This window comes from Tursiops truncatus, chromosome X (assembly GCF_011762595.2).
Source record: "Tursiops truncatus isolate mTurTru1 chromosome X, mTurTru1.mat.Y, whole genome shotgun sequence".
Lineage (NCBI taxonomy): Eukaryota > Metazoa > Chordata > Mammalia > Artiodactyla > Delphinidae > Tursiops > Tursiops truncatus.
This window is the reverse complement of record NC_047055.1, coordinates 117200306-117214766: the sequence shown is the minus strand read 5'-3', so window position 1 is coordinate 117214766 and position 14461 is coordinate 117200306. Positions and strand designations below refer to the sequence as shown.

General features: G+C 37.3%; 1 protein-coding gene across 2 annotated transcripts in view; it reads right to left on the bottom strand.

Annotated features, from left to right (window-relative positions):
* FANCB (FA complementation group B) overlaps positions 1 to 14461 on the bottom strand; it is a 51309-nt gene that overhangs the window by 28528 nt on the left and 8320 nt on the right. For both annotated transcript variants that reach the window (XM_033849761.2, XM_073799611.1), the window contains exons 3-8: positions 11508 to 11660; positions 10218 to 10304; positions 4745 to 4873; positions 2218 to 2384; positions 1102 to 1544; positions 744 to 981 (exon numbers count right to left, since the gene is read on the bottom strand). In XM_033849761.2, coding sequence (XP_033705652.1) covers positions 744 to 981; positions 1102 to 1544; positions 2218 to 2384; positions 4745 to 4873; positions 10218 to 10304; positions 11508 to 11660 — 1217 coding nt within the window. The remainder of the gene's footprint in view (positions 1 to 743; positions 982 to 1101; positions 1545 to 2217; positions 2385 to 4744; positions 4874 to 10217; positions 10305 to 11507; positions 11661 to 14461) is intronic.

Sequence of the window (14461 nt, the reverse complement as noted above, 5' to 3'; positions counted from 1 at the left end):
CTGGAATAAAAAACCAAACACAATATTACACAACTTAGGACAGTGAAAAATGGTCATGTACAACATACTGTAGTAATCAATTAATATTCATTTCTAAACTCTCTAGTAATCATCAGAACCAATAATGCATTCATGTGGTCACTGACATAATTCAGACTGTAGCAATCAAATACGGTCAGCCCCGTGGTTGGTTGAATCGCAGATGTGGAACCCATGGGTATGGAGGGCGGACCATACTACGCCGTCCTCTAGGATTCGAGCATCCGTGGATTTTTGTGTCCACTGGGGTCCTGGAACCAATCCTCCATGGATACAGAGGAACAGCCGTATACATATCCTAAACCAACTCAGTATTAATCAGGTTGCTTCCTGATTAAAGTTCTTTTTCTGAGTAATAAGATCAAAATTATATTTTTAAAACTTCACTGTGGGGGAGCAGTAAGGGGGAATCTTAAAGTCATTATTAGGCCCTAATCAACCCCACCAAAAAGCCAAAAACAAACATAAAATCAAAACGGCTTCAGTTTCTAAATGAGACCACCTGTTCATTCACATTGTACCAGGCGATGACCTGGACATGTCCCACAGTGGTATAGAACACTACCACGGGGATCCCTGTTGGCACGCACACACACGCACGCACACACACACACACACACACACGCACGCAGGCGCACACGCACACACACACACACACACACACACACACTTCCCTGGACCAATTCCAATTTGATGTGCCTTACCTGGAATAGACTATTAAAATCCCTTCAAATGGTGTTCTTTGTTTCCAGTTGAAGAGTGTCCCATAGAAGCTTCCTGGCCTTTTGCAAAAGCAAATTTCTGGAAATTCTTTGATAACTTCACATTCCATGTGTTCTAAGAGCCATACCTTCATTGAAGTCAGAGCATAGCTGGGTGATATGATTTGAAAACAAGCTCTCTGCCAGGCCGCGAGAAGCGCAAAGAGATCTTCCATGTGTTCTATGGCAAAAACATGTCACAAGTGCTGTCATTAAACTCTGCCCATTATCACATAAAGGGAGTTCTTAAAATTTTCTGATTCTATTAGGTATATGATTAAAAAGGACCCACAAAAATTACCTATAGGTTTCTTCTTTGGAAATGTCAGCAGGTATTTCCCACTTGAAAGATCTTCTAGACTTAAAGCAATTCTGCCACACTGAACATAACGAGTTGCAGAACGGTTACCATTCTCTCTCTCTCTAATTTGTAGCAGCACAATGCAACAAAAATTACCGAATGCTAAAAGTGGCGAAAGAGATGTTACAGCAGTAATCATCTGCACATACTCTTTCTCAGATGGTTGTACAAAAACAACGCTTTCCTCTTTCTCTTCCTCTTCCTCACTATCAACACTCAACTTGATTTTTTTTACCTCTGATCCTATTTCATATGGCACTGAGCCTGGTACTGGGGAACATTTCCTACTCAACTTGATCACCCTACTTTGACACTTAATGAGCAGAAAGCTGGAGTTAGGGGCTTGATCCATTGACAGCGATAAAGTCACATGATTCAGGGACCTGTAAAAAATACAGAGTAAAAGCTCATTCTTTAAAATCAAACAGATGATTAAATGCCATACAAACAACAACCAAAAAGTTTTATTCTCTGCTTTCCTAGGAAACATCATTTCAAATGTAAAATATATCAGAAAATTAAGTGTAAAAGCCAAACACATTTTTTTTTTTTTTTTTTTCGGTACGCGGGCCTCTCACTGTTGTGGCCTCTCCCGTTGCGGAGCACAGGCTCCGGACGCGCAGGCTCAGCGGCCATGGCTCACGGGCCCAGCCGCTCCGCGGCATGTGGGATCTTCCCGGACCGGGGCACGAACCCGTGTCCCCTGCATCGGCAGGCGGACTCTCAACCACTGCGCCACCAGGGAAGCCCAAACACATTTTTAAAGATTCTGTAATAGCACTTCTCTTGAAATAGGAAAGCAAAGACATTATAAATATGCTGGACTTAAGGAAGTAATTTTTTTAGGAGAAAGGAAAGGTAAAGTAATGCCTGTATTTTATTTTTGAGGTAGATTTTTCTCCTTTCCTCTTAAACAAGAAAAAAAAAACTACTAAGTTTTTAAAAGAGTCGATTTTGGTAGTTATTTAGAATGAAATACCTCCATGCACTATATTTCTGTTGGACAGTGCTGTTGTAGAGCATCAAGATAATGTTATCATGTTAGAATTTACTTACACCTTCAAAGAAGATGTGGTTTTCACTCCAACAACCAAGCTATCTTCTATTACACGATACCATATCTTCTCTACTAGCTGTTCTGAATCTTGAAAATTATCTGATAACTTTTCATCAAAGGTATAGACAGGATTTTCTTCTTCACCACAAAGAGTGGCAAGACATTCCTTATGGAAAAACGTTTAAATAACTGATTACAAAAAAAAAAAACAACAAAAAAACCGGCCAAATGTATCAAAACTAAAAAAAATAATATAAACCAGCTTTTGGCTGGGCCTTATGGCTTACATATTTAAAAATAAATTATCATCAATAATATATTATAGATTATACATAATTCACTAAAATAAAACTTATAAAACATATAATTAACCATCTACTTGGATTAAGAAGCATGGCCTGACTGTAAACAGGGCTCTGGGTACCCAACACAGAGCCAGCAGGGATGTAAACCTGGAGTCCATTTTGAAAAATAATCTCACAATATGTGCTCAAGGCATGCTGAGAACAATCCAATCTTTATTTTAGCAGTGACTAACTCTAAACTGTAACTGGAAACTTTTGTATGAATAACAGTGATTAAACTATCTTAGGACAGCTGATCGATTATTGCTAAAATTTTCTTCTTTTATTTTTCCTTATTTAAAAAAAATTCTAGTAGAGTTGATGCCAAAATTTTCTTCTTAAAGACCAGGCCACTCACTTATTTCCGCACACATATGGATTTATGATAGAAATGGAAATAGGAGGGGGAGTAATGATAATAATAATACACAACACTTACTGAATGCTTGCTATATGTTAGGCACTGTTCTGAACGCCATTCATGCGTCAATTTGTTTAATCATCACAATAACTCTAGTACCCTAGGTCGGTAGTATTATTATCTACATTTTCCAGATAAGGAAACTTGAGGCACAGGGAGGTTAGGTACCTCCCCCGGTCACCCAGTTAGCAAGACTCAGAGCTGGAATCTGAACCAGAGGCAACTGCTTCCAGAGCCCATGTTGCACATTAACCATTACTCTATACTGCCCCTCTATGTGGTAATTACTGAAAAAAGATATGGGCACTTACATTACAGTGAATGAAACATGTTCCTAGGAATCTGACACTTCTGCCAGTAGCTGTGAGATTTGAGGCAGGCTGTTCACCTGAAACCCGCAGAAATTTTTATTACCTGCCAGAATTGCTCTTAAAGTTAACAATGTAAAGGGCCCAAAACAGTGCCTTGCACGCAGTGGCTTCAATGCACTAATTTGTAACATTTCTTCCCCTTTTCTAACACCGGCAAAATCACCGGGGTCAAGTGGGGAAGGGAAATGGGAAGACTTTGAACAGTGACTTTCTACAAGGACTCGCATGAGGTTTCCCAGGAGATGAGAACAGTAATACAGAAATGCAAGACGATGTGCTTTTGTTTTTTACGTTAACGGAATCATATTTTGGGGCAAAATGATCATATGGCTAAGACCGAAATACAGACACAAGGCAAAGAGCATTACAAGAACAGTTAATCTTAAAGGGAGTCAAAGCAAGGCACTAAAGTGACTTGAGGGAAGAAAATGCAACTTCAAGTGTATCTATGTCCAGCTTTTCTTGATTTATCTGTAACTCTGCTATGCTATCTTTCTCTGTAGGGAACGAATGTGCATAAATCCTATTTTTTATGAAGTCAAAGCAGTTTTTGCTCACTTTCTACATTACTATACTGGCACAAGTAACTGCAAGGTACCTGAAGAGGTTCTTATGATGGTCAACCACAAGGGAAACTAGAGTAAAATTATAAAAAGCAGATATGAGGACTAGAAGAGCATAGCAATTTAGGGACATTAAGTAGAGGAATAAATATCCTTAGAAATGAACCATGCAACAGACTAAAAGAATAATTATATTAATGATGAAATTATGTCACCATTAATACAAGGTAAAATAATACTCAGTATATTGTTTAAGAAGTCAGAAAACATATACAATTGCCCCTTGAACAAAAGGAGTTTGAACTGCACAGGTCCACTTATATGTGGATTTTCTTCAATAGTAGATACTACAGTACTACTTGATCGCCAGTTGCTTGAATCTGCAGATGGGGAACCAGAGATACAGATGGCCCACAGTAAAGTTACTTGTGGATTTTCACTGCGTGTAGGGTCGGCGCCCCTGACCCCCATGTTGTTCAAGGGTTAACTGTAATTCACTTAGGAGTAATTTCTATTCAAACTATACAAAAAAAACAGTTTAATATTTAAACCTTGTTTAAACAAAAGGACTTGTTCCCCGAGGTTCCTGATAACTCAGATTTTAATATCCTACAGAACAATTTGCAAATTGGTAAAATATTGGCTTTTTAACCAAATAGTTTTCAATGTCATAAAAGCCCACCATTACAGAATCCCTGCCACTTTGCTTCTTGATCCATTGTGCAGCATTTTCTAATATATTCCAATATTCTAATTTAAAGAACTCTTCAATAGCTTATAGGTTTTCAATTCATAAAATGATAAAACGGTCACATGATCAAGTTTACCTCCTCTGCACTTGATGTACTATCATCCTTCCCTTGAAACAGGTTCATTAAAGCCTTGTAAGATTTTGAAATAACTTTTTCCTTAAGCAAGAGATGCTGCTGTAATTCCTGAACAGAAACCAAACCAACCTGTAGAGTATAAAGAAAAATCATTGCCAGAGACATAAGTTCAAATGAAACCGAACGTACCAATAATTCAGTAAGTATTTTCTCCAAATTTGCTTATTAATTCATTTTTCTATAGAGAAGTAAAGAATACGTGTCAGAGCAAAACTATTTACAAATTTTGAGTCTCTAATTACAAAGGAAAATAAACACAGCAAATAATTATAATAGTTTACATATCAAATTGAGAGAATGCCAATGTATTTGCATCTGTTTCACTAGTGAGTTAAGTAATGAATCAATATGAATAAGTCCAATCAATATTAATAAAAAGCAAGGCCTACCAACACTCCTACTCCAACAAGAAAACTGTTTTGCTTGTTGAAATAATTTCTGCTTCAAAAAGCAAGACGTATCATTATGAACAGAAATGCTTACCTTTGATTTGATACTGCCTGAAATCCTCTGTTCATATGACCTTTAGAGCAAAATTTTAACGGTAACATGTAACTGTCACACGTTAATTGTTGTGCAAATAAATTCAGTGCTCGGGTCCAGTCTTAACTATCGGGGGGTAAAAACTGGCTCTGAACTGGGCATACAGCAAACCGTTCCTTTTATTATACTAGATAAATAGATTTCAGCACTAAGGATGAAACATTCATGAAATATATTTTACTCCTGAAAATTTAAAAAGAGTCGCGTCACTGAACATTTAGAAGCTGCTTCATTTCAGGTGGATATCTGAGACTGTTTAAGTATTAATTCAGCTTTTAATATAACATGTTCTTCTAGACTAAAAAAAACAAGATGCAGCCTGTATTTGCCTTTCTTTTAAATTACATTTTAAGGCAGATAAATTCTTTTTCCTTTTATCAATGAATAGAAGTTGGAGAGTAAAGACTGAATTCTATCTTCCCTCGGTGCACAAAGCACGTCAAGTGTCTACCTAACGTTTTAAAACTTCATCTGTTAGCCTACCTCCGAGGGCTCCACGTCATTCACGTCCCATCATTCATTGGCCGAGTAACTCACGACTGTGAGGCCGTGAGATGTACCTGTCTGGGGTGGAGAGCCAAGTGTGAGGCTGCTGGAGGGGCAGGGAGTGGAAGAGAAGGCTATACGGGCAGAATGACAATGAGGGCACCCTCAGAAATTATCCGTGGTCTCTCTTCCCTACTCTCTTCAACATGACCCCCACTCCAGGAATAAATCGTGTGTCACTAGACTTCTTAAATATTCTATGTTGTTACAAGTTTTATTATAAAATTATGAAAATAAGCCCATGATAACAAATTTAAACAACATAAAAAGACATCTCACCTTCCCTTCCTAGACCCTCAATCCCATTTGCACAGCCAAAAGATTGCTTACCTTTCCAGAACTTTTCCATGTATATGTTAAGGTATGCTTTCATTCTCCTCCTCATAAACAAGACCTAACCCAAACCAAACAGAGGAGCACACTGCACTGCGTGACACCAAATGTTGCTTTCCTGTTCTTATTGTGATCTCTTTCATACGTGCAGAAGAGTTTGCAAGACAAAAAAGCAGTTCATAGACTAATGGTGAAGTAGATACCCCTGGAACCACACCCAGGTCAAAAAAGCAGCACTTTAGGAGCAGCCCATGGGCCCTCCCCAATAGAGCACCTCTCTCTGCCGGAGGCAACACTACCCTGGCCTTTCAGGATAACTTCCTTGTTGATCTTCATCATTTTACCATCATCATATGAACTCCTAAAGAATATGTTTAGTCTGTGTGTGTGTTCTGCTTCTGAACTTTTATAAGTGGAATCGTTCTGTATGTAATCGCTTTTCGAGTCATCTATTTGTCGCTAGTAGCTGCAGCTCGTGCCTTTCACTGCTCTGTAGCATCCCATCGGCTCACTACACCAGTTCCCCTCTCCTTCCTCCCGCTGATGGACAGCTGGGTTATGCCCAGCTGTGGAGCACTACAAACAATGCTGCTGTGAACATTCCTGTACCTAGGCACAAGTGTCTCCAAGGTCCTGGCCTCTCCTTATCCCTTCCAACAAGTGGCTGGAAAATAAAATGCATAGGGGAAAGAACAGTGAGCCGAACTCTAGCTGTAGCTCTGCAAGCCACCTCACATTTCTGGCTCTCCATCTGCTTCCTTGTATGCAAAATGGCGGAGAGGGTAGATTTGTTCATCTCTAAAAGGCCTTCCAGCGCTTAGAAATGTTTTGAGCCACATTGAGAACTAGTGGTAACATGTGGATACTTGAAACAACATGGACGCTCAGCTATTGCTCGTACGTCCCTGCCTTCCCTCTCCGTTTCTTTCATATTTTCCTTCTTTGTCTCTGTTGATACCTTCTAGATAATTTTCTTAACAGTCTAGTTTGCTTATTTGCTCCACATCTCTGAGTCAACCATTAAACTCATCTGTTTTTTTAAATTTCAATTTATTTTTAGTTTATAGAAATGGTTATTTTCTGTGAATAATTAATCATGATGCCTTGTTTCTTCATGTGCTTAGTTATTCTGTAGGTGGCTCATTTTCTTTAAAAAATTACTTGTGAGATTCAGAAGAGACGTAGGATAAATGTGTATTCCTAGAGAGCATTTTATGTTGCTTCTGCCAGGTGACTAGGGCACTCGTGCTTTATGTTAAATACAAATGCTCCCAGGGCAATAGTAGCATCAGTGTTCTGCTTGCCTCCCTGGGTTCCAGCCTTTAGGGTTTGGCCTGCTAATTTATTCTTATATTTTCAGCTTTTTGAAGCTTTTAAGAATATATTAAAAACATATTTCATCTATCATTTTAAGTTGTTTTTATCATCAAAGTTGATCCAAATAAATTAAATGACATATTACCAGAAGTAGAATTTCTAAAAGTCATGCTTTCATAAATTAAATTATTTTGGCATCATTTAACAATCAGTATAAAGAGGTACCTTAATCTTTCTGACAGCTGCACACTATTCCATGGTTCGGTTATATCATATTTACCATACTCCTAATGATGGATATTTAGATTTTGATTGAACTTTGTTTATTAATACTACTTAAACGTTCCTGTAAAATCAGCTTTGCTTACATGTATAAGTATATGTTTAGAACAGATTTCTAGAAGTGAAACTGCAAGAGTAAAAAGATATGTGCAATTCACATTTTAATAGCTATAACAAGTTTCCTTCTGAGGAGGTTGGACCACTTTACATACTCAACAATACTGTTTTAGGGCTTCCCTGGTGGCGCAGTGGTTGAGAGTCCACCTGCCGATGCAGGGGACACGGGTTCGTGCCCTGGTCTGGGAAGATCCCACATGCCATGGTGCGGCTGGGCCCGTGAGCCATGGCCACTGAGCCTGCGCGTCCAGAGCCTGTGCTCCGCAACGGGAGAGGCCACAACAGTGAGAGGCCCGCATACCGCAAAAAAAACCCCAAAACTCAATACTGTTTTAGAATAATGCCTATTTATATTAAGAAAATTAATCCTTTGTCAAATATGTTCCGATTTCTTTTTATATAATTTGCCTTTTTATTTATTTTACTTTGTTTGGAGCAAAGAAGTTTTTAATGTAATCAACCTTTTCCTTTATGGTTCTATGTCCATTATGTTTTATTTATCTACTGTTTACATTCACATCTAATACGTGTTCACTAAGCATTTACTGAATTCACTTTAATATTAAAATACTTGCAAAAAAAACTTTTAAAGGGCCTGCAAAGTACAAATATTTACTATCTGGTCCTTCACCAAAAAAGTTTGCCAGGGATAAAGGAAAAAGATAAATGACAACACAAGGAAACAGACAAATCAGAAAGGAGGGACAACTGGCCTGGCCTCCTCATTAGTGTCACTTTTTTCAAAACGGGGAGAGGGCATAATTCTAGATGAAAAGACCAATGAGACATATAATAATCAAGTGCAAGTGTAAACTGATTGGATCCTGAAAAAAGCAGCCATATAAAAACATTTTTGTGGCAATTGAAGCCATTTGAATATGGACTGAATAGTAAATAAGATTAAGAGATTATTATACTAACTTTCTAAGTGAATAATGGTATCAGGGTTACATAGGAGAATGTCTTTATTTTTAGGAGATTCCTGCTAAAACACATAGGAGTGAAGTATTAGAAGATGTGCAACTTTCAAATGGTTCTGCAAAAACGTACAAATACATGTACATACGCACAAGCAGAAACAGATGAGGCAAATGTGATTTTTTATAAAGTAACAATAGTTGAATCTACATGGGGACTAGAGATAATCACTGTTTTATTCTATGAATTTTCTGTATATTGGAAAATTTTTATGAATGAAAAAAGGCAGGTTACATAAGAACAGGCATCTTATAATCACATTTCCATGTAAACTTGTATATATTCATTAAAAACATCAACAAGAATATGCAAGTCAAAGTGTTAAAACTGGTTACATCACAGTAGTGGAATCATAGGTAATTGTGAGTATCTCTTGAATATTTCTTGGCATAGTCTGAGTATTTTACAGGGAATGTGTGTTACCTTCATACATTTGGGAAAAAATCAAAAACTTTTAGAGAGCTTTGTATGGAAAACTTGAAGGTAAACTGATCATGTTTAGAACATGTCATGATTCATCATATTTGCTGCTCCTTTAAAAGAGTTATGGTATGCTGATCCTAAAAACTAGGAAGAATGTGTTTTCAAAAGTCAGTCTCTATTTTATCTTATAAGGCTTATTAAATTTACATAATCTTACGACAAAAAGGTATCATGTTTAGATGACACATTTATAAGTAATGTCATAATAGCTTTTACAGAGGTACCAAAAAAGGAAATAGATCCTTTGAAATACAGGTTTCCCCACTACCCAAAAGTAGAGCATGCCTATGAAACCTTTTGAAAGCCATTATGAAATGATGTAAAGCAAAGAAGCAATTACCTTAGGACACATCTTGCTAAGGGATGCACAAAATAAATGGGAGATAAAGCACGGGTGCTCACAGACACAGGTCAAAGCTATGGCAGCTGGATGCTGAGATGCCGAACTCAGTCCCCAGGAAGGAGCTTGGCGGGGTTACTCTCGCTTCTCGGGACGTGAGGTATAACGGCTCATCGCAAAACAAACGCTGAACGCTATTTTCGCTTTCGCCTTTTCTCATAAAAGTGAAAGTCCTCTTTGGATTTCTTTCTGTTAGCAAAAACAGGTGCTAACGCAGGTCTTTCGTAAAAGCAAAGTGGCATAAAGCAAAGTGGCATAAGGCGAACTTTCAAAAAGCAGGGGATACCTGTACCATATTTTTCCCTCCCAATCACTCAGCTTCTTATACTGTAAGGACCTTTCTTTCAATGTTCTTTCCTTCATTTAGAACAGCACTAATCCAAAAAAGCAAAAGCAGAAAGCAAAGACACTAACTTTCAATCTTCTTTCCAGAGGTGGAACCACCAAATAATTCTCTTTGCCGTCAAATAAGTCATCTTCATTGTAATCCAATGATTCACTCTAATAAATAAAACAATACACTAAAACTTTACACTCTAATAAATAAAACTTTACACTCTACTAAATAAACTTTATAAACTAAATAAACTAAATAAACTTTACACTCTAATAAATAAAACTTTACACTCTAATAAATAAAACAATACACTAAAACAATACACTAAAAATTTTGAAAGAAACTGAAAATTCTTAAGATTAACAAAATACAATTAAAGTTTATCCAAAAGGCAGTGTGCCACAATACACACTGTTATATAAAAGACAAGATACATATTTTCCCCCTCATCTTCTCATAACTAGAAAAAAACTTATTATTTCCACTATTACCACCCACCTAACATTTGTATACTGCTTCAAAAAGTATCAGCTTGGGCTTCCCTGGTGGCGCAGTGGTTGAGAGTCCGCCTGCCAATGCAGGGGACACGGGTTCGTGCCCCGGTCTGGGAAGAGCCCACATGCCGCGGAGCGGCTGGGCCCGTCAGCCATGGCCACTGAGCCTGCGCGTCCGGAGCCTGTGCTCCGCAAGAGGAGAGGCCACAGCAGTGAGAGGCCCGTGTACCGCAAAAAAAAAAAAAAAAAAAAAAAAATCAGCTTACTAGGCTTTTATAAAATCCCATAACTAGAGAAAATACGAATTATCCTCATTTTACTAATGGAAAAAGAAAACAGAAAAAAAAAACCCCTGAGGCTCAGAGATGTTTTATATAGATCTGAAACTTCCAGAGTATTATTTTCCTTATGCTCAAAATCTTAAGATATTATGAACTGTTACTTCTTTTAGTAAAGCAGTTTCGCTTTATTTTGTTCCTTAATTAATCCAATATTATCATGTTTATTGGTATAAAATGTGCTTTTCAGAAGCAACAATAGTTAATTTACAGTATTATTGTCACTTGAGTGAATACCAGATATACTATATTCCAAATTTATAACAAAAACACCTACACTAATATGTATAAAATAGATAACTAATAAGAACCTGCTGTATAAAAATAAATATTTTTAAAAAGTCAATTTGTATAACATTTGTTGAAAGAAGAGTCAATGTACTATTTAAAAGATTCAATGTATGTATTTTTAAAGTTCTAAAAGCTTACTTTAAGTATGAAATCAAAAATATTTAAAGGGTAAGTCAAAAGCTTTAAAGTGCTCAAATTTTCTAAAATATTCTTAAGTAATGCATAAAAAGTAAACAGAACTTACTGAATAGTTTAAGTTGTCCAGGTCTGTTATTTTAAAGGAACTGAGGCAATCTGAATTCAAGGGGTCCTTAAAAAGTAGCAGTACTTGTTCAGTTCCAGTTCCAAGAAAGTCATCTATCAGTACTGAGCTAACTTTCTCCCACTTAGCAGCAACCTGAAAGAGAGTGTTAAAGAAGGAATAGAGAAAGAAAAAAATCAGATGTGAAGTAAGCTAAATCCTTTTGTTGCACGTAGCTCTAATTTGTCATCTTCAGTCTTACAAACAAGCCATGAAAATGGTAGGGTAAACACTGAAAACTAAACTAAAATAAAGATATTGGGAGACGAGAAGACATAAGCAGTCATCAATTTATAAATAGCAAGGTACTGACATTTCTTTATCAACATTTGTCCAGGGACTGTCACGTTCCTGATTTGTATATTAAAATTTTATAATTTATAAATTCTAACACTTCTCATGACTAACTCTAGTGAAGATTCTTTCTCTAACCGGTTAATTTAAGGATGACCCTCACTCCCATAAGCCTTAGTGGATATGTATTTATGATCAAACCAATTAAACAAGGAATTCAGTGGCATTAGGTAACTAGACGGTACTAGCAAACACTTTAAGAGCTCTCAAAGCAGAATAACGTTTAAGAGTCCATATAAAATTAATTAATACCCTAAACTCTGGTAGGACAGAACAGTCATTATGAGGGGCACAGAAGGGGAGGGATCCTAATAGTAGGGCACCTAGAATCATCCTAGCCTAATGAAATGATTTCTTAGGTTTATACAAGAACGTGAGACCCCAAGTTTAAAACAGAAGACAACTTCTTAAAGATCCATAAAGCTGAAAGCTTCCAGATTGGTTCCCTAGAAAACTAACACCATGGGGATCAGAAATCCCTTCTCCCTCAGGCAGAAAAGCTGAAACTCCCACTTAGAATCCCGCATGGATACATCATCCTCTAGGTGGAGGGTAGCCTGCATTACAGCAAGAACATAAGACTCTCAATCTATATAATGAAATATCAATCTTTCCCCTATAAGGTTAATTCCAAAGCAGTGATTTTTCACTCATGCAGGGAGAAAGCTGTAAACTCATATCCTCCCTTCCTCCCACTGCCCCACCATGAATAGCATGGACTATAATGAACCATGTGAAGAGACACTGGTAATAAGAATGTGCTCAGCACGCAAACACCATAGAGCTGTGCACGCATGCATGCACACACACGCCTGCAATCTCTAGCTCTAGAATAGCGTCATCCGAAAGAAATATACGTGAGCCACAAATGCAAGGCACATATATAACTTTAAATTTTCCAGTAGCCAATAAAAGAAAGTTCTCTAGTAGCAGTAAAAAGGTGAAACTTATTTTATTTAATCTATCTAAAATATTATTTCAATTCAATATAATCAATAAAAATTATTAAAGAGATATTTTATTTCCATTTTTTACTAAGCCTTTGAAATCTGGTGTGTATTTGACATGGACAGCATGTTCTAATTCACACCAGCCACATTTCAAATGTTGAATCACCACCTGCGGCTAGTGGCTACCGTATAAGACATCGCACCTCTAGAATATATTAGCCTCTTTCTATCTACAACACACCACTATCTGTTTCACATATACCTGACAATGATCTCAATTTTGAAATGCCTGCTACATAGAATACTTGTCAAAACTTGCAGAGACAATTTCTTAGTTGTGGCATGTGGTATCTTTAGTTGCAGCATGCGGGATCTAGTTCCCTGACCAGGGATCCAACCCGGGCCCCTCGCATTGGGAGCACGGAGTCTTACCCACTGGACCACCAGGGAAGTCCTGTGATAGAAAATTTAATTGAGCTTCTAATTAAATGGACAGGGCACATCAAGTAAGGCAGTATCTGCTTTTTTTCCCAAAGCAGCACAGGAACTTAAAAGATTGTATAATGTATTAAAAAAATCTACTTTGGAAGATCTTAAACTATAAACACTTCATATCACATAAATGAATGTGCTGATAAACATCTTAAGCCAGGAGGACGCAATGTTAACAAAACACCAGGGTCAGAGAAATGTTATCGGAGACGCACAGTTACAATCCTCCAACTTCCTTTTCATTTTCTGCACCTTTTTACTTGTTATTGAATGCTCAATACCAGTGAGTATTTTAAAGCAATTTCCCAACCTTACATTAAAAGACATGACTACATGTAGATAAAATGTGAATGCTTGCTCAAAGGACAACTCTGAGTTTCAAAATGTAACATTCTCTAAGCAATGGTTTTTAGAAAAATTAACCCATCACTTTTCTCTGGAGAACAATTATTTGTCTCTAAAGGGACAATGATAGATTTCAAGGAATTCCTCTAGATTTCATTTTAACTTTAAAACGATAATGACCAACTTTTAAAAAGCTCAACAACTGGGCTTCCCTGGTGGCGCAGTGGTTGGGAGTCCGCCTGCCGATGCAGGGGACACGGGTTCGTGCCCTGGTCCGGGAAGATCCCACATGCCGCGGAGCGGCTGGGCCCGTGAGCCATGGCCGCTGAGCCTGAGCGTCCGGAGCCTGTGCTCCGCAACGGGAGAGGCCACAACAGTGAGAGGCCGGCGTACCGCAAAAAAAATAAATAGATAAAAATAAAAAAAGCTCAACAACTGATTTGAGTTTTCTAGAAAGGTTTATGATCTTATTCTAAGTAAAAATACAAAGCCAATTATTACCAACTTATGAAAATTAAAAAGTTATAGTAAAAGACAAATAGATAATAATTGTAGTTATGTATTTATGTATTCCCCAAAACTCAAGGGTTTTGTGACTCAAAATCACAAGGCAAAATCCTTATCAAGTAATATTCAGATAATTTTAAGAAAAAGGACTGATGTAACATATATGATTTTCTTTTTAGTGCAGCACTAAAAATTGATTTGGATAATAAGACTCCAGGATGAACCCTATGAAGCACAGGGATGCTTAGT